This window comes from Hyaena hyaena, unplaced genomic scaffold (assembly GCF_003009895.1).
Source record: "Hyaena hyaena isolate Hyena2069 unplaced genomic scaffold, ASM300989v1 scaffold_126, whole genome shotgun sequence".
NCBI lineage: Eukaryota > Metazoa > Chordata > Mammalia > Carnivora > Hyaenidae > Hyaena > Hyaena hyaena.
The window spans coordinates 1,760,200-1,780,404 of NW_024080759.1; the positions used below are offsets into that span (position 1 = coordinate 1,760,200).

General features: G+C 40.7%; 1 protein-coding gene across 6 annotated transcripts in view; it reads right to left on the minus strand.

Moving 5' to 3' along the window:
• Positions 1–20,205, minus strand: part of TANC1 (tetratricopeptide repeat, ankyrin repeat and coiled-coil containing 1) — a 243,775-nt gene that overhangs the window by 133,502 nt on the left and 90,068 nt on the right. For all 6 annotated transcript variants that reach the window (XM_039237550.1, XM_039237555.1, XM_039237554.1 and 3 more), the window contains exon 3: positions 60–260. In XM_039237550.1, coding sequence (XP_039093481.1) covers positions 60–260 — 201 coding nt within the window. The remainder of the gene's footprint in view (positions 1–59; positions 261–20,205) is intronic.

Sequence of the window (20,205 nt, forward strand, 5' to 3'; positions counted from 1 at the left end):
CATGCATTACATATATAACCGAGACAATTAGTAAGGGTGCTGTTTTCTTGCTTATTTACCTGGGGATTTTTTATTTGATCTTGATTGTACCGAATGAGACTGTCGAGGCAGCAGAGGTGATGAAGGCAAAGACATTGAGACACCTTTGGCCAAGCTCACCCTGTAGGTGTCCTCTGCTACAGGGAGGCTGCTCACAGAAAAGTCACCACCATGGCCAGGGGGCAAGACTGGGGGAGAAGTCTCTGGACCAAAGTCACCTCCTGGAGTAAAGAGAGAAAACCTTAAATTAGATCATCCATTACAAGCAGGTTAATTCCTAAGAACTACATCCTTAGAATATAATTCCCATATATCATCTATGTATGCTGTTTTTTTAATGTTTTCTTTTCTTCTACCATTCTTATGACTTTTTACTATGTGAGATAAGAGTCAATGAACTCAATGAACTCAACCTCATACGCCTTTCTGATCAACTGGCCCAGTTTCACTCCTAACAATGGGTCGAGGGAGCCACCAATCTGAGATTAAGACTAAGTATGAATGATCCACGAGAAGCTATGATTTCAGCTGAAGTGGGGAGGGAAAGAGGGTAGTTACTGGTCTTTTTTTTTTTTTTTTTTAGTGTTTGTTTATTTTTGAGAGAGACAAAACACTAGCAGGGGAGGAATAGAGAGAGAGGGAGACACAGAAATCCAAAGCAGGCTCCAGGCTCTGAGCTGTCAGCACAGAGCCCGACCCAGGGTTTGAACCCACAAACTGTGAGATCATGACCCAAGCCAAAGTCGATTAAACGACTGAGACACCCAGGTGCCCCATGGGAGATTACTGGCCTTACACAAGTATCTTAGAATAGATTCGAACACCCAGATCCATTCCAGAGCTGGATTCATTCCTCATTTCTGTTCAATAAGGGATCCCAAGAGAGGGTCTCTCTACTTCAACATTCCTCTCCAGCACCATACATCTCTTCTCTCATTAGATCTACTCCATACTCCCCATGGCACAGGCCCACTCTCTTTCAACTCAACCAGCCCAACCTTTAGTCATGAGACTGAAATATGGCTCACTGATGAAGCTGGTTCTCCCTGGTATTCAGCCTAAGAACAAACAAGCTTATTATGATGAAATCAGATATTCAAGGGTAAGCAGGTACGATGACAATATACAGAGGATGCAATTACAGTATAGAGAGTACAAAAGGAGGAGAGTATGTTGGCTAGGACTAGCCTCTCTGAAAAAGATACAACTGGTCCTCAGGTATTCTGATAATATGCTCTCCTCTTACCACTCCTCCCCCACCCATCACTTCCTCCCCTCTAGTGGGTAAACGAAGCAACTGAGGACAGGAGAAGAGGGAAGGTAAATCATTACCCTGATGATTAAAACATCTACAAGCTCTAATCTATAGACAGTACTGGAAAGATATAGAAAGTTTTCCATAAGCAAACTAGTCTCTCTGATAAACACTACCCAAATGCTCCTTAACAGGCTTTACTGGCTCTGAAAAATCAAGGCCTGGTTTTGAATCAGAACTCAACTTGTGTAGATCTTTGTGCACAAGACTCAAAAGGGATGTGGTCCAAACCATCAAGTTCAAATTGCATCACTGTGCTCGTTTTTCATGTTAGGAGACACAGTAACATAGATAGTCATCCCCTCCAAACATGGGCGTGGGGGGGAGGGCGTGGGGATGGGGCTTAAAACCAGCAGACAGGTTCATGCTTGACCCTCAAAGGCAGCTCAAAACCAGCAGAGCTGTGAACAGAAAACCCATGGGTCCCACAATGGATGAGCTGGTGACATCAGAAAGGTAATCTTAGTCACACTTGGGCCAGCTCTGCTTGAAAGATTTTAACAAACTTGGACATTTAGTGATAAATCTCGAGTTTCCCAAGGGACAGGTATTTAAAGAAGAAAACAGAATTACCGGGAAACTCTCACCAGAATTTTCAAAAACAACAGCATTCACGCAAATGTTCTGTCCCTGAGGGAAGGAAGCAAGCAAGAATTAGTGGAAATCTTTATATCCTAAATCTACATGAACAGCAATGTCACCCTCTCTGGTCCTCCTATAACCCTCGCTCACCCTGCTTCCTGATGTGTATGGTTAAGATACCACCACCACCAATTCTCAGGACCCAGGAGCTACTCTTACACCACTGCAGAGAAAGTCAGAAATCTTTTCGAAACCATCCCTCCTTGAGGTCTTAAGCCAGGATATGAAGTTTCCCAGCTGCCTCTCCTTTGACTATCTATCAATGAAAGAGACCTTAAAGCAGAGCTGGGGGTATACTGCAATGCCAGTGCCCACTGGGGCTAAGTGCCTCCCCCACTGAGGAGATTTGAGAATGCAGAGAGACAGAGAGCGGTTTTCTCCAGCCCAGTATCTGGTGCTCATGACCAGTCCCTACCACCACACTGGTCTCATCTAGGGTATGCAAGCAGGTGCTATGCCCACAAGCATGGCACCTGGTCACCTGACTCCTGGCTATTTAGCAAGAAAACTAGGAGACAGAGAAAAACATGGAAAGTGCTGAGGCCACAGTCCCAAGGGGTACACACACAGGATGTGCCAGGGACCTTGAAGAGGTTGTCCGTGTGGTTTAAAAAGAGCTATACTGCCCTGTGGCTGGCGCTTATACCATCCTAATCACCAAGCTGGTAGTCAAATGTCTAGACTGGCCTGACAGAAGCAGGCACTTGGACAAGGTATGGTCTTCTCTACTCACACACAAATATTTCTAACCTATTATACAACAAACAAAACAAAACCCAAACCAGACTTCAAGTCCCTTAATTTGGATGGGGACACAAAATTAGGGAGAAATGCATCTATCATAACACCACCAGAAATAAAAAGTAAAGCTCCTTACTGAGAAAGGGTTTATTTTCTTAAATACTTGTATTCTCCAATGTGCTACAAGCAAAGTGGGGAGTGAAGGATAAAAGAAAATTAAAGAGTTTCCTAATTACAAACTGTGCCTATAAACTTCGTTTATATCAAGCAAAGCAAATATTTTCATTAACTGCAAGTATGGTGGGGATGAGTTTCCAAAGCAGGCTGTAACCATGAGGACCTTCAGCCTTCCAGGCAGCTGCACTCTGACACTGATTTTATGTGGTCTGTAATAAAGGGACTTGGAGATGGGGCTTGGGAAGGAAGGGTTTCTATTTCAAGATTACTTGGACATCTTACTCTATTATCAGTCCCAAACACTTTCTGTTGGTTTGTTCTTCAGACACAGAGACCCCTAACTTCCAGCTTCCATTTATTAGAAAGGCACAAAGCAGGGAGAGAAGTTTTATGTATGAATAGGCGGCATGAAACAAGTGGGGTGATCCAGCAGCTTAGAAGCTGGAGACAGCATTCCAGAGCCTGGTGCTTTAACGACATACAGGCAAAAGGGTTCAGGTCAAAGTAAATCCAACAACATCACAAGGATCCAGACAACGCCAGTGGCAGAAAGTGAGAATCTCCTAAGGGCATACGTGAGAATTATATTAATACTGGTACTGGGCAACAGGACACCAGAAATTCTCGGATTGATTTAACATTCCACAACAGATGCTTAAAGAGGTTTTAAGTAGAATTAAAAACATTTCGCTGCAATAATCAGCACTGTGGACACATTTCCTTTAGCTCCAAATAGTTGGTGTCCTTTGAACTGTAACCTATTTTATTCCCACCTCAATTAAGTGATAAGATGCACTTTGATCACCGTTCCTGCCACTCCAGAAATGCCAGGCTAGGTAGGATGACCATGTTATCAACCACCAATGATCTATCAGGTCTCCTCCTGTTCCACTGGCAGAAAGCTGGGACATGGGGGTTAAAAGTGACAAGCAAGGGTTAAACACCTAGAATGACCTCCTCTCCCAATTCCAGAAACTGGCCAGCTCAGGCTCTAACACACTACCGCACACGTTTGAGGGGCGCCTGGATGGCTCAGTCAGTTGAGAATATGACTTCGGCTCAGGTCATAATCTTGCAGTTTGTGGGTTTGAGCCCCACATCAGGCTCTCTGATCACAGGGCAAAGCTTGCTTTGGATCCTGTATCTCCCCCTCTCTCTGCCCCTCCCCTGTTCACAATCTCTCTCTCTTCTCAAAAATAAACAAACATAAAAGAAAAAAGAGAGGCACCTGGGTGACTCAGTTGGCTGAACGCCTAACTTTGGCTCAGGTCATGATCTCACAGTTTGTAAGTTCAAGCCCCCTGCTGGACTCTTTGCTGACAGCTCAGAGCCAGGAGCCTATTTTGGATTCTGTCTCCCTCTCTCTCTCTGCCCCTCCCCTGCTTGTGCTCTGTCACTCTCTCTCAAAAATAAACATTAAAAAAATTTTTAAAAAAAGAACTATACTTTGAAAAAATATGGAAGTCTCCAAAACAGTCATATCCTTAAATAACAAGTCTATAAAGGGTCAGCATGGTTTTGCTTTTAAAGTTTAGGCTTTGCAGGTCACATACGGCCTCCAACACATGAGTGCATGTGCACACGCGCATGTACACACACACACACACAAACTCACACAAACTTTTATTTTATAATCATGTCTTTGAGTTGCAAAAATAAAAGACCATAAATAGCATGGGGGGGCATAAGGTTCTTCCTATTTGTAATAAATATAAGTAAAAATGTACATATGCAGATATGCACAAGACAAAGGAACTATAAATCCAAGTCATAGTTTGCCAAGATAATGGAATTATCAAAGGGGACAACGCCATCCAATAAGGCATTTTAAATTGCTAGAAATGGCTTTGGATAACAGTTCTTTATTTAAAAATTTTTTTTCACTGTTATAGAGTGTGTAAAGGGATTCAAGTTCACAATGGAAGAAAATGCAAATCTGGGAGATGATGAATGTTTAAAGGTGTCTATGCAGAATGGCAATGTCCAACATTACAGATTAAAGTAAATGGAGTGCAGGATTAGAGAAGGTTTAAAAAACGAGGGCAAAGAAGCCAGGGAGATGAAAGCAAAATCGCATTTCAGAAAGAGCAGACCCGAGAAAGGCAAGGGTGAGCTCAGACATTCAGGTAAATAGGTCTGCAGATGCAGGAAATAAGATTTCCATTTATTGTGCCATTGAAGTCACTAGGTGGGGCGGGTGGGGGGGGGTCTGAAGAGGGATGGAAGCTCAGAATAGAAAGAATGTTCTGTTTATCCAGTTCCAGAAAACGGGACTTGTGAAATACATTTAACTAGGGCATTAAATGTGTTAGGGCATCTTTTGTGCAGTCTCCGCCTGGGAGCGCATTAATGTTTCTTAAACATATTTTCCATCATAAGGTTTTATAACCACATAACTCATATATATTTACAGAAACCTAGAAAATTGTAAAAGATTTCATCCCACAAGATCCAAGTATCATTTTGGGAGCCTCTGGAAGGCTCTCTCTGCAACCGAAAGCATTTTAAACTGTTTTATGTCTTACAGGATCTCCCCAAGTAACCAGCCAGAGCTACTGATTGTTAATGTACATTTTCAAAAAGAGAGTTAAGATAAATGTATCCAAGAAAGCAATTTTCCAGAAATTCATAGAGTCGTGACTAGGACTCAAACAATACAGCTAAGAGGCAACAAAGTAGCTAACTTCCACCCCCACTCCCCAGTACAGAAAAACCTGGTCCACAGACCAAGTTTATCCTTTTGTCTTCAAAAATCCACCAAGCAGATTCTACGTGGAGACCAGTAAATACTACCCTCAGTTTTATTCTCAATACTCAGTGGTTACAGAACCAGATGTACTTTACCCTGACACAGACAATGAGGAAAGAACCTGGCACTTCCTTTCTTACTGTCAAAATTCTCCTTTAAGGCAGGTCACCAGGCAAGAGTTTCTAAGCTTAAAAAATACAAGACCTCAGAAAAATTCCTACCTCAAGCCCTAGAGGGGTGTATTTTGACACAATAAACACCTTCTTTAATGTACTATGTGTCAGGACGGTTTGTTGGAGGCACTTTATACCCGTTATCTCATCCTCACAACGACCTCATGAAGTGGAGACCACCACACAGAAGGTACCCAGCATCCTGCCCAAGAACACCGGCCAATGGCAGGGCTGAGTCTGAATCCAGGCAGTCCAATCAAGAATCCATTCCACTACCCTGAAAAAAGGCTACTGAGCTATACCTTTCGCCATTACATCATTTTGAATACTTAATAGGGAATGCCAAAAATAGTATATGTAGGTCTATGCACAGTACCAGGCCACTGTGAAAAGAAACCTGTTCCCTCATCTATTTTCACTTTTCGTGCCGGCTGGTTAATTAGCTCCACAGCACTCCTGGATCATTCCATTTGGGAGGCACCCGGGCTCAGATCATTAATTTTCTTTCAGTCAGTCACACCTTATGCTGTCACCATACAAGCTAAGTGGATCCGAGATAGATATTTAGTCACCAAGCACCTTAGATAGTTTCTTCTCCTTTCCCTTTGCACTGTAAATTCATTAAATTCTTGTAGCCTTTGAGCCGGCCCTCTCTGTCCAGGGTGGATGTGCTGAGTGTCATTCTTGCCTCATTGAACCAAGAATGTGGCCACTCTGCCCAGCCCAGAGGAAGAAGAAAGCAGTGGGCCAGCTGTGGTCAAAAGCAGCCCGATAGGGTTCATCTTCAACCTGCTTGGAATCCATTATTGTGTATTTCCTTGTCAGGAATACTCGGTACTTGGGTTCCTGAGTCCCCTGGAACACCCCTCACTCAGATTCTGCAGATTTGCTGGGCCTGCTGCCCCCCCACCCCCACCCCGCCGACTGAAGCTTCACTGCCCTATCCCAGCACCCAGGGAAACCTGAGCCCTTCCAAGTGAGGCTATCATAACTGGTCTGGGGTATGGCTCAGGCACTGACAGTTCTCCCCCAAGTGATTCTCAGGGACAGCCAGGATTGAGAACCCACAAGGCAGAAAGGTGGTCAAAGACATCCAAAATGTTTATGCTCCTATTCCAAGACAGAGGAGGGAGAGATGGAAAGGGAAAACTGGAGGACACCATACAGATGATTAAAATACAATGTACATTCCTTGAGTGTGTGTATATGTGTGCCTATCTGTATGCACATCTGTTTATACACTATAAATTTATTTATATAAATCTGTGTAAACATACACAGTTGTACATGTGGGGGGATCTCTGGAAGGACACACAGGAACCAGCAGCAGTGGCTGTCTCTGGGAAAAGGAACTGACCAACTGGGAGCAAGGATGGAAGGTATATACTTTCATATGGTTTATATTTTATATGCATATGTTTCCTGTAAATATTTTATATTTGCATTCCCTAGGATTGACTCATATATAAATATGAAGATCTTAGGCCTAAATGGGCCACCACCCATGATGGCCTGACCTGGCAGGTGAATGAAATGAAGATCTATTCCACAAAGACCATCCAAAGGGACCATGTGTGGGGCTGACTGCTGGGTGAGCTTATGTTCTATTGACTGAAGTGGATGCAGTAGAGGACCCTGCTCTGAAAAAGGTCAGATTCTTGGTAGCACTGAACACACGTGCTCCCATCATCGATGGGCTCTGTGCAAGCACACATTTCATTTCTTTTCTGCCCACCCAGCACTCCGGGTCTCTTCCAGGTCCTGGGCATCTCTGCTGCTGGTGGTGGAGTATGGGCACACCTGTGGTTTCAGCACACACAGGGTAATCCAGAGGTCTGCCAGGAAGAGGACAGGAAGGAAGAGAGACAGGTTTGGCAGAAAGATAGAGGGAATGGGGAGAAAGCAGAGGCTGAAAGGGTTAGTAATAAGGCAGTCAGGACCAAGGAATATGGAAGTACAAGGAAGAGGGGGAACAGCTAGGAGTACAGGGGGTGGGGTGATGGGAGGCTAAGGGTGGTAAAAGCATCAATTCCTATTTCATTTAAAATATCACCCAAGACCCTGATAAGATACTTGTAACTACAAAGTAAGAGACAAGCTCATAAATGCAAAAAGCATATGTAAAGATAAGAGAGAGTCAAAAAAGGAAAAATTCCCAATAACGTTAAGGATAACAACAGGGCATCCTTTGTTGTTATTGCAACAACCAGGGGCCTAAGCATACTGAGCCCACCAGGTCAGGGAGCTATCCAGGCCCTTTCCTGGGCATCCGCTTCTGTCTTTACCTCACACTTATTAGCAGGTACCAACAGATACACGTAGGTAAAACATGTAGGCTGACTAGGGGCTCCTGAGTGGCTCGGTTGATTAAGAGCCTGACTTTGGCTCAGGTCATGATTTCACCATCTGACTTCAGCTCACGTCATGATCTCATAGTCTGTGCATTCGAGCCCCATGTCGAGCTCTTTGCTGAGAGCTCAGAGCCTGGAGCCTGTTTTGGATTCAGTGTCTCCCTCTCTCTCTGCCCCTCCTCCACTCGTGCTCTGTCTCTCTTGCTCTCAAAAATAAATAAAATATTTTAAAAATTCTTTAAAATAATAATAAACATCAAAAAAAAAACCCAACCAAGGCTGACTAGATCTTTTCTCTTTGATGAAAAGCCTCCCCTACAAACACCCACAAAATAATAGATGATGGCAGAATGAGGAAACATTCTGAGGAATGCTTATGAGAAAAAGGAAAGGAGTATCTTCTTGAAGACCGCCGCCCAAAAAAGGACAAAGAAAAAATTTCAGTGAATTGCGTGGTACCCTAAGTAGAATACAGGATATATGCCTTCATATGCTGTGATATTTTGACTATTTTACCTATACACTAGGTTCACATTAAAAATAAGAGGAAAAAAGCAAGGAAATTAAAAATGCAGTAGCCAGATTTTGATCCACATTTCAGACACAAAGGATAAAATTAACACTACAGAAAATCCACTCAAAGATCAAGAACAAGCTTAAGGAAGTCTACCCAGATGCAGAGAAGGGCAAACATTTTAATGATGTGTAAAAAGATTATAGATATGAAAAACAAAAGGTGTTTCTCAAAAGAAATGAGGACATGATAATTTTAAAAACTAAGAACAAATCTTGGGGCACCTGGGTGGCTCTGTTGGTCAAGCATCTGACTCTTAATTTCGGATCAGGTCATGATCTCACAGTTTGTGGGTTCGAGCCCCACACAGGGCTTCACATTGTAAGTGCAGAGCCTGCTTGGGATGCTCTCTCCCTCTCTCTGCCCCTCTCTATTTATGTGGTCTTTCTCTTTCTCAAAACAAACAAACAAACTTCAGAGAAGAAAAAAACAACAACAGGGTACCTGGGTGACTCAGTCGGTTAAGCATCCAACTTCAGTTCAGGTAATGGTCTCATGGTTCTTGAATTCAAGACCTGCATTGGGCTCTCTGCTGTCAGCACAGAAATGGCTTCAGATCCTCTGCCCCCTCTCTCTCTGCCCCTCCCCTGCTTGCATGCACACACACAGGCTCTCTCTCCCTCAAAAATAAACATTAAAAAAATATATATTCTGAATTAATGTATGTAGATAAAAAGGACCCCACCATACCCTAGGCTGTTTCCCTCAAGGGAATGCACCTTAACTCATCCTGGCAAAATTAAGCTGATAATTCTTTCTTTACCACAAACATCCAGGTAAGAATATAGTTTCAAAAAAATTAAAAATTTTTTTAAGAAAGTGTATGGGCTACGAAAACCACAGAGACTTTCAAAGGAACCAGAACCCAACTGCCCTCAGACTGCTTATCCTAGTTCCTTAGGCTGTTACCCACAAACTGGGTAGCTTAAACAACAGAAATTGAAGGCTTCAAGTCTACAATTTAAGGCTGTTGGTCAGGGCCAGGCTCTCTCTGAAGGCTCCAGGGGAGAATCTAGTCCATGCCTTTCTTGGTTTCCGGTGTTGCCTGTTATCTTTAGCTTGTAGATACATCAATCTCTGCCTGTGCCATCACATGGCCTCCTCCCGTGTCTGTGTTTCTTTCCTTCTAAGGACAGTCATAGTAAATTAGGGCCCACCCGAGTCCTACATAACCATATTTTACCTTAATTACATCTACAAAGACCCTACTTCCAAATAAGGTCACCTTCACAGGCATTGGGGTTTAGAATTTCAGCATCTTTTAGGGGGACACAATTCAACCCACAACACTTTTCTCCAACCAATACCAAAAAACAGACATCAAACCAAAAACCACAGAATTTGAAGGAGGGAATCGCAAGACCAAACCCTATAAAAATGCACGAAGTTTTCCATTAAGTACATTATCAACCAACAAATACAAAAAAAACATTATCAGATACTCAAAGTCTCAGAAAACGTCCAACCCATTTATCCATCTTGAGAAAACAGTTACTTAAGAACCAAAATTAACTACTCAATGCTGAGGACATTACCATTAAAAAAAAAAAGAAAAAGAAAAAGAAAAAAAGGCAATAAACTCTTGCCCAAGCCCAGCCTTCAAACACTTCACTCAACTGTCCCTCTTCTGCTTCCAGCCCTTCTCATTCAGGAAATGTGGTTTTTGAACCATATCCTTCACCCCATAGTGCAGAAACAATCTCTTACCTTATCTGGCAACCTCTTAAAACAATAATGCCCTGTGCCAGAACTTGTTAACAATGGCTAACATTTTTTTGCACGGTTGTGACACTGGGCAGACAAAGCTCTCCCACACCACCGCCCTACTGTTCCCTAAACAAGCAGAGGATCGCAGAACACCACGACAACCATTTTCATTGCCAAGGAACTAAAATTACGAAAAAGAAAAATCTGAGTTTACCATATGATCAACATTTTTTTAAAAAACAAACGGAGAAACATTTAAGCCAGTATACACAATTTTGTGTATGCTGCATGATAACAATGGGAAAATAATATGCACAACCAAAAGCTAGAAGGTTTGATAAAATGTTGATGATTATTCTTAACGGGGTGGAAGTAGCAGTGGTTATTCCCTTTTACATTTTTGGTTTGGCATATGTTCTGACATTTTTACCATGAAAAAACATACTTGGGCACCTGGGTGGCTTAGTCAGTTGAGCATCAGACTTTGGCTCAAGTCATGACTTCATGGTCTCTGGGTTCAAACCCCACATCAGGCTCTGTGCTCGGAGTCTGGCCTTGGATTCTGTGTCTCACTCTCTCTGCCCCTCCCCTGCACTCTCTCTCTCTCTCTCTCAAAAATAAACATTTAAAATTTTTTTAAAAAAGGAAAGAAAACACTTTATTTTCCATTGAACATTTATTTGAAACGTAAGTTTATAACCATCATTTTCTACATCTGGAGGTTTTCCAGCAAGCCCCTGCTGGATACCTGCCATGTTACTGTTCTCATGAATCCCCTTCCCCAGGAACAGGAGCTTACTTTCCCTTATCCATGCACCTCCCACTGTGCCTATGCATCCACCTGGCTCAGACTTGTCCTCATCCATGTAGCTTCAACTGTCCACAGTCCTCTTTCCCCCAGGTCTAACAGACATTGATCCTTATAGGCTGTTCTCACAGGGAAGGTCTGTTCTGTCTTCCTCATACAGTCATTGTGCAGTCCAAAATCCAGTTCCTTATTCTACATACTTCAAAGTACTTAATAGGAACCTCACTGCCCCAGCTCTGTCTACACACTGACTTCTCTGCTTACAACTTCCAATCTCCAACCAATTAATTAACCCTTCTCTTAACATTCAACTTTCTCAAAAACAATATCCTGAATATGACTTCTTATAACATAGAAAACCCCACTTTTTCTGTAGATCTTGAGTGAGACATGAGGAAGGATGACAGTGAGATCATTGTGCTGCACGGCTCACATCCATGTGAATGGTGCCCTGGAACTGCAAGGAGGCAGCCCTGAGGATTCCAACTACTCATTGAATATCCAATTCGTAAAGCTATTCTCCATTTTAATTACACGCTTAGCCCCACTATGACTTCTGGAGCTCACTTACCCTTGAATTTAATATTGCAGGAAGTACCCAAGTAACACATCAGGATTTATAGTGAGTGCTCTGCTCTAACTAGATATGCATCCTCATCAAATGTAACTGTGCTGATAATAATGAGGGTGATTACGTTAGCTGTAAAGGCCTTACTTTGTGTACCAGACACCTTGCTAAGCACTTTATACACATTAGCTTATTTATTCAGCTTATTCCATTTGCTGTCATTGCCTCTGGGCTATAGATGAGAAAATTAGGGAGCCTACTAAGTGAGCTGCCTAGGGCCTCAGAGCCTGTAAGTGATCCGTGTGGATTTGAACCCAGGCAGTCTGACCCACAGTCCGAGTTCTGCATCATGGCTTTACACTGGCCTGCCTTTGTACATCATGGATCTCCTAACCAAGGTGTGTACCAAGCATGGAAGGCTGTTTAGTGCTTAAGAAATTCTGACTGTCATCCACAGATAATTTAGCAAGTCATGTTTCCCTGAATGATAATCATCAGGAACATTCTGTCATATTGGACACGATGACATTTTGGGGGTGGAAAAGTAAGTGGAGGGAAAAAGACTTGTAGAACAATACCATAACCAGCACACCACCCCCTCACTGACTACTCAGATCCAAACTCTGGCAGGCCCATCAGCAACACTCTTGCCAATAGGCCTCGTTACAAGAGAAAGGAAGGAGAAGATGGAGCTGCTACCATTTATCTCATTTCAATTCCTTACAAGGAAAATGGGATCTACAAACATTTGAGGGGAAATGCCTCCAAGTTTCTAGGCAGCACTGAAAGTTTCTTCCCCACAAAAACATGTTAAAAATGCAATATAGCCAATTCAGCACACATTTGAGAAAAAAGCAGACTAAATCAATTGTGTACATGTGGCTGTTTAACAAAATCCTTTTCAGGCCTGTACTGGGGGGCAGGGAGTGGAGAGAGAGAACAAGAAGACATTTTCTGCATCTGTTATTTTATTTGCTATATTCCTGCTCCACCAGCACCACCAGCACCACAAATTGGGGCGGGGGGGGGGGGGGGGGCAGCCTCAATGACATGTCTGGTATAGTATCTTAGCAACAATGTCAATATTGTCTCACCACAGCTAACCATATTCACATTCCACTCTAATCATGATTTCTCGACTATAAAATGGAATGTGAGCTACTCCATTCATTCTCTGAGCATAGCACTGGGAAACACAGCCCTCTAACAACTTCCATAAAGCTGCATGGAAATTAAATATCAAAATTACATTTAATACCTATTACTTCTTGTGTATGTAACTTGGAAGCATGAGAATAAGCAAATATTGATGAGGCATCGACATAAACACAAGACCCAAACAAAATATGACCAACAAATTAACTTGAGGAAATCCTGTCCCTGGATATTTCTGGAATGGAACCCTTACCACTCACCTGCTTATAAGATCTGTATTTCAAAAAAAAAAAAAAAAAAAAAAAAAAAAATAAGATCTGTATTTCCAGTTCATCCTTAGAGGGCTGCCAAGAACAGGGTTGATTAGATAATGGCTAAGTTCCTTCTCCCAAGAGTTTTCAAAGTCACATACATATACTTCTGCCATGGCTGGCTGGGGCTGGCCCTACATAGACTCAGAAACAAACAGCATCCTAGTGGCTCTCAAATCTGCCCATTCAAAAGCCATTATAGGGGCACCTGGGTGGCTCAGTCAATCAAGCATCCGACTCTTGATTTCAGCTCAGGTCATGATCTCATGCGTTTGTGGGATTGAGCCCGGTGCCAGGCTCTGTGTGGACACATGGACCCTGCTTGAGGTTCTCTCTCTCCCTCTCTCTCTGCCCCTCCCTGCTAACACACATGTGTGCACGCCTGCACGCACACACATTCTCTCTCTCTCTCTCTCTCTCTCTCTCAGAATAAATAAACTTAAAAAAGAAAAACAAATTACAAATACCAATGCTTGGGCCCTACCACTGGGGAGTGATTCAATACACAGGGTGGGAATTTAACTCACAAATGCCTCCAGTGAATCAGCCACATTTAGCAATCAATGCTCTAGACAACTGCAGTAGAGCCCACTCTTATAAAGGCAAGGTAAACACTAAATCACGTAGGCACTACACATTTCAGTGCACACACATCTTCTCCTGGCAGATACAGAGGCTTCTGGTGGCGGATACTTGTGTTCATGGCTCAAATCCTTTCCCCCTTCCCTGTCCTCGCCAGCACAGGCCATCTCAGACTATTTACAGCAACTGCCCCCAAAGCACATCGCTAAGGCCAGGCCCATCACCATGGCTCTCCTCCATCTGCACCAGATGAAATGGCCAGAACTGTTTCTGCCACATAGGCAAGGAAACAAAAATATCCAAGACACTGTCATTTATTAAAGCCTAAAGGAGGAGATGGGGAGGGGGGTGGGGGGGAGAGTCAGAATGATACAGAAAGTACCATCAATTACGGTAAGAGCAAACCTAAAATGCTCACTATGGTCCAGGCACTGCTCTAAGCCCTTTAACTAACTGGATCATCAGTGAAACCAACAACCCAAGGGAGACAGGTACTGTTATTATCCCCATTTTGCAGATTTGAAAATGGAATTGAACTTAGGCAACCTGGCTGCTATACTACAGAGAACATAGGCTTTGGAGACAAACTGGGTTCAAATCTTGGCTCTACCACCTACTAACTACACAGTCTTAAATCAGCTCTTTAACCTCTACTAATAAGCCATCCATGATGTGGTATAACTCTTTATAAGCATTTGGCACACTGATTCGGAATAAATACTCAAAGAGCAACTTCTCAGTGCCGCCACATCTTCTCCCAGGGGATTCACTTCTTAATTTCTTTAATATATTTGAGGAAAAGAAAGAGAGAGCTCACCTCTCCCTCACAACATTTGGGTATCAAAAACTCCTGATATAAATTTAAATATTCATACGAGTGTATTTTATTTTCTTGTTTAATGGGCATTTCCCCGAAGCCAAGGATACCATGTGGTAAAAACAAAATGAATTCCCATCATCAATATTACCGTGCCAGAAGTTAAAAAAAAAAAAAAAAGCACACACAACTTCATTTCATTTGACCTTTACAATTACTATATGACAGATTACCACCTTCATTTTACAGGCAAGAAAACAGAGCTTCAGAAAAATGAAACACTTGTTCAAAGACAGCTAGCAGCTACATTAAACTAGAACTCCAAGTTTCCTGAAGCCAAAGCAGCAGTGTCATTCATCATGGAGACGGTGCTTCCACAAATCACAAGGGATTTGAAGTACTGTTTGGGGAGTCCAATAACCATGGAAACCATTTAATGGATAAAGGGGGAAAAACTCGAGAATCTCTAATCTTAACAATCTCAGAGCTAAAGATATAGCTTTAAAAGGTTTAATCAGATTAGTGGCATCAAAACTCTCACACAAAGCAGGGAAAGAAAGAGAGCTGACCTCCCTGAAATAATGATGTATAACCTCTCAGTCAGTTTTCAACACTGAACTTACAGAATTAAAACAAAATCCTTCACTTAATCCTACCAAAAATGAAGGATGACTTACATGAATCTTTTTAGGTTTTATAATTCAAAATTAAACATGACATGTGTGACTTGCTTAGAACTCCAGCTGGTAAACAATTAATGGTTAACCACTTACCCAAATTTTAAAACAGCTACTGAACTCGACAGAAAAAATAGGTAAACATACAAGCAGGACAGAAAAAAAATTTAAATCTTTATGACAAGTACTAATATAATATATACTATGTGTCAAGCATGGATTTAAGCACTTTATAAATATTAACTCATTTAATTCTCTTAAGTGACCCAGGAAGCACAGAAAGGTTAAGTAATTCGCTCATGTTCACACAGCTGGTAAACTATGGCAGTATAGTACACAAATCCAGGCAGTATGATTTCAAACAGCCAATAAACATAAAAGTGTGTCAGAATTCATTCTGAAGAACTGCATAATTAAAACAAGGAGATACAAGGAGTGCCTATCACACTGCAAAGATGAAAGAATTTGATTATAACCCATCTTGGGGTAAGTGCATAAATAGACATTCTCATATACTGAAAGTGGAACTGCAAAACATTTTTTACAGATTTTTTTAAAGTTTGTTTATTTTGAGGGGGGGAGCAGAACGAGAGGGAGAGAGAGATACCCAAGCTGGGCTCCACACCCAGCACGGATGACCTCATGATGGTGAGATCATGACCTGAGTCGAAACCAAGAGTTGGACACTTAACCAATTGAGCCATCCAGGGGCCCCACAAGTAGCATTGTAAATTTAATACCACCTTCTTGAAGGGCAATTTGACAAAAACCTAGGAATATCATGAATGAACAAACTTGTTAACTTTTTCTTAGTTATTTTTATGAAAGCACAAGCAGTATGTACAAGGAAATTCAGTCTAGTACTAATGATAACAACAACAACAAAAGAGATACAACCATCAACAGGGGAATAAATAAATAAATCACAGGCTATCCATCCAATGTAATAAATACTGAGCAACTTTTTAAGTGTATATATTAGTGTGTGCCAATATAAAAAAGATCTAAAACTACAATCAACAAATTTAAATAGATTTAATAGATTTTATTTAAATTTAAATAAAAAATAGAACACTGGATTTTCTTAAGGATCTACACATGTACATATGTGTGTACATATGCACTCATATGCACAGAAAATATTTAGCAAGATCAAATAAGAAACCATTAATGTTAATTAATTTACTCCCTTTAGGGAGTAAAAAAGAAAAAGCAGAGAAGAAATAAGGATGGTGTCTGTTACTAATACCATTGTATAGCTTTTTAAAAAATAATTGTATTATATTTAACTATTACATTTATGGTGTTTGCATAGCTTTACTAAACTAAATAGGACTGATTTGTAACAGTCTCAAAAACACCAAGCAAAAATGGTCCTTAAGATATAGAAAAAGAAGACATATCACTCACAGTTACTGAGTCTAGATAAAGACCATGTAAGAAACTCAGAAATAATCCTTTGGGATTGGAGCAGGGTAGAAATCAAAATAATCCCTGTAGAGAGAAATTAGAAATACATAGGAAATCTACGGTCTTCTATCTCTGGGGTATTTATTCAGTGCTAGAAATATAAATAATGGAGCTAACCAGAGACATAATAGAAACTGAACTAGTCTGGAGTCAAAAACTACAAGTGGACCCCATGTTTGCTTTAACTAGCTATATAATGCTGGCCAGTTGCTCAGTGCCTCTTTTCCAAATATTCCTCAAAAAAAAATGAAGATGCTGAATTTCTAAAGACTCCTCTAGATCTAAATCTTTTCATTATTTTATCTTAGTTTGAAAAAGAGTCCCTATACATAACAATCTAAGATCATGAGCCATGGATTAAAAAAAAAAAAAAAAAAAAAAACTTTTACACTTGAGAATATAGCAATTTATTAAGGAGACACTAATTATCTGGAACTATCCCTGTGTGCTGTTAGCAACTCACCAGAAGCTGGGCTTCAGGCACATCCAGGGGGTAGGAGGTATTTAGACTTTTTTGACTATGCAAAGAGGCAGAATGCTATCAAGTATTGTGAAAAACCTGATGACTCATCTGGAGTTGGTTTTATGCTTTTATTTTGGTTTCTCAATAAATTTCCTAAATAGAGCCAATGAGACTAACATATCTCCAGCCTCAGCATAAACCTGAAATTTTAACAACGCAGGGGACACATCTACCAATGGAACACAGGCAGGTTTTAGTAACTTCAATAAAAATTCTTTTGTGAGTAACTTTATGAAGAAATCCCACTATGACACATCAGGGGCCATACTAGGAAAAGGGAAGAACCAGAATGAAGAGCATCTCACATTCCCGACAGAAAAAAATAAACAGTTGACTCTTGAAAAACATGCATTTGAACTACCTGGGTCCACTTAAGTGCATATTTTTTTCAATAAATACAGTACAATATTGTAAATGTATTTTCTCTTCTTTATGATTTTCTTAACATTTTTCCCTCTATTGTTTTGTAAGAATACAGTAATATATATAATATACAAAATGTGTTTATGTTATCAGGAAGTCTTCTAGTCAAAAACAGACTATTAAGTTCTGGGGAGTCAAAAGTAATACTCGAGTTTTTGACTATGGGTAGGGCGGGAAGTGGAGAGTTGGTGCCTCTAACCCCCACATTGTTCAAGGGTAGACTATACAAGGACATAAAAAGACAATGAAGAGAAAATATAAATGGGCACTAAGTACTTAAGATGTCTACCAATCTAGAAAAAAAAAATGCTAATTAAAAGCAAATACGGGGGCACCTGGGTGGCTCAGTCGGTTAAGGATCCGACTTCAGCTCAGGTCATGATCTCACAGTTTGGGGGTTCAAGCCCTGCGTCGGGCTCTGTGCTGACAGCTAGCTCAGAGCCTGGAGCCTGCTCAGATTCTGTGTCTCCCTCTCTCTGACTCTCCCCTGCTCACATGGTGTCTCTCTCTCTCTCTCAAAAATAAATAAAACATTTAAAAATTTTTAATAAAAAATAAATAAAAGCAAATACAGGTTTTAACCTACAAATACCCAATACTAGTAAGAGTCATGCAGGCAAGCACACGCACATACTGCTTACACAGGTGGTAATCAATTTCCTGAAATTCTTCTGGAAAACAATTTGGCAAGGGGTACCACCAGCTTCTGAAAAGTTTGCTTACTTGCAATTTCTTGCCTAGAATCATTCTACTAAAAAAATCAGAGATTTGTATACAGATACCTATTTTCCAGAGGTTGTTTTTGTCTGTTTTTAATGAATGAGGAAAGCATGTACCAAAACAAACTCATGGTATATGTACAATACCATATTGGGTATTGAACAATATATATTGGGCATTGATCAAAGACTAATGACATCGAAAAGATAAGGCAAAAGACAAAGAATATCCTGGGGTTTTTTCTTTATTCTTATTAGTATTTTCCAAATTTTTTAAAATGAACAAATGCTATATTGGACATAGATTCAAAGACCTATATTTATCCTCACTACCAAAATGTGTGTAACAGTTGATAGCATCTTAAAAATCACTATCAGCCAAGCAGTGATTATAATGCAGAGGCCACTGCCTGCAAACCTAGGGTAACTAGACAATTTTAAGCCTTTCCAAGTTTCAGTCAACAAACTATTGAGGGTCAACTGTGGAATGATGAAGAACCCTGGATTTTATCTGAAATCTTTCCACTGAAATCTCCTTTGGAGATCATGAAAGGATGGTATCAAATATACAGAATGGAGATCTCCAGCTTGAAAGAAAGCCCTGGAGAATATAGTAACAGATTCAAAAAACATTCTATCATTAGTGCTCTCAAAGGCAGATAAGATAATGTAGTGTGTAGAAAAATGGATGGTGACAACCAGGTTAAAAAAAAAAAAGAACTTATAAGAATTAGGCTCTGAATATAAATTAGAAATCCCTTAACCAACCTGTTTATATTTTCTTTCAGTTTCATGAAAAAGATTAAGATACATAAAAATAATTATCTGAAAAGGGGAAAACTTAAGTCAAATGAACATTTTAAGTAATAAAGTATTATGTCAGTTAACCAACAGTAGGTCTTCCTTCCTTAGAGGTATATGAAATAATGGTGTGTTTTATAATCAATGAAATACAATATTACATTTATAATTAGAATAGAGACAAGTGCTGTGGGGTGAATTGTGTCCCTGAAAATTCATTTGTTGAAGCCCCAAATCCCCATATGATGGTATCTGGAGATGGGGCCCCTGGGAGGTAATTAGTTTTAATGACATCATGAGGGTGGAGCCCTCTGATGGAATTAGCAACCTTATAAGAAGGGGTACCAGAGAGCTGTGGTCTCTCTCACCATTTGAGGACACAGGAAGAAGGCAACTGCCTACAAGCCAGAATTTTCCCCAGAACCCAACAATGCTGGTGCCCCAATACTGGACATCTGGCCTCCAGAACTGTGAGAAAATAAATTTCTATTGTTTAAGCCACTCAGTCCATGGTATTTTGTTATGGCAGCATGAACTAAGACAACAAGAAAACATACAATCAAAAATATATATTTTTTTAATATCTGATACTTGGAAAGAAATTTTCTACCTAACTCAAAAGTTATCTAGAAATTTTGCTCGGCAGGGGATGGTGAGAGGTAGGAACAAAGAAGCCCTCAACAAAGACAAAACATATTTTTTTAAGTTTATTTATTTATTTTGAGAGAGAAAAAGTATGGGTGTTAGCAGGGGAGGGGCAGAGAGAGGAAAAGAGAGAATCCCAACCATACTTCACACTGTCACTGTAAGTACAGAGCCCAATTACAGGCTCAAACTCACAAACTGTGAAATCATGAACTGAGCTGAAATCAGACACTGAACC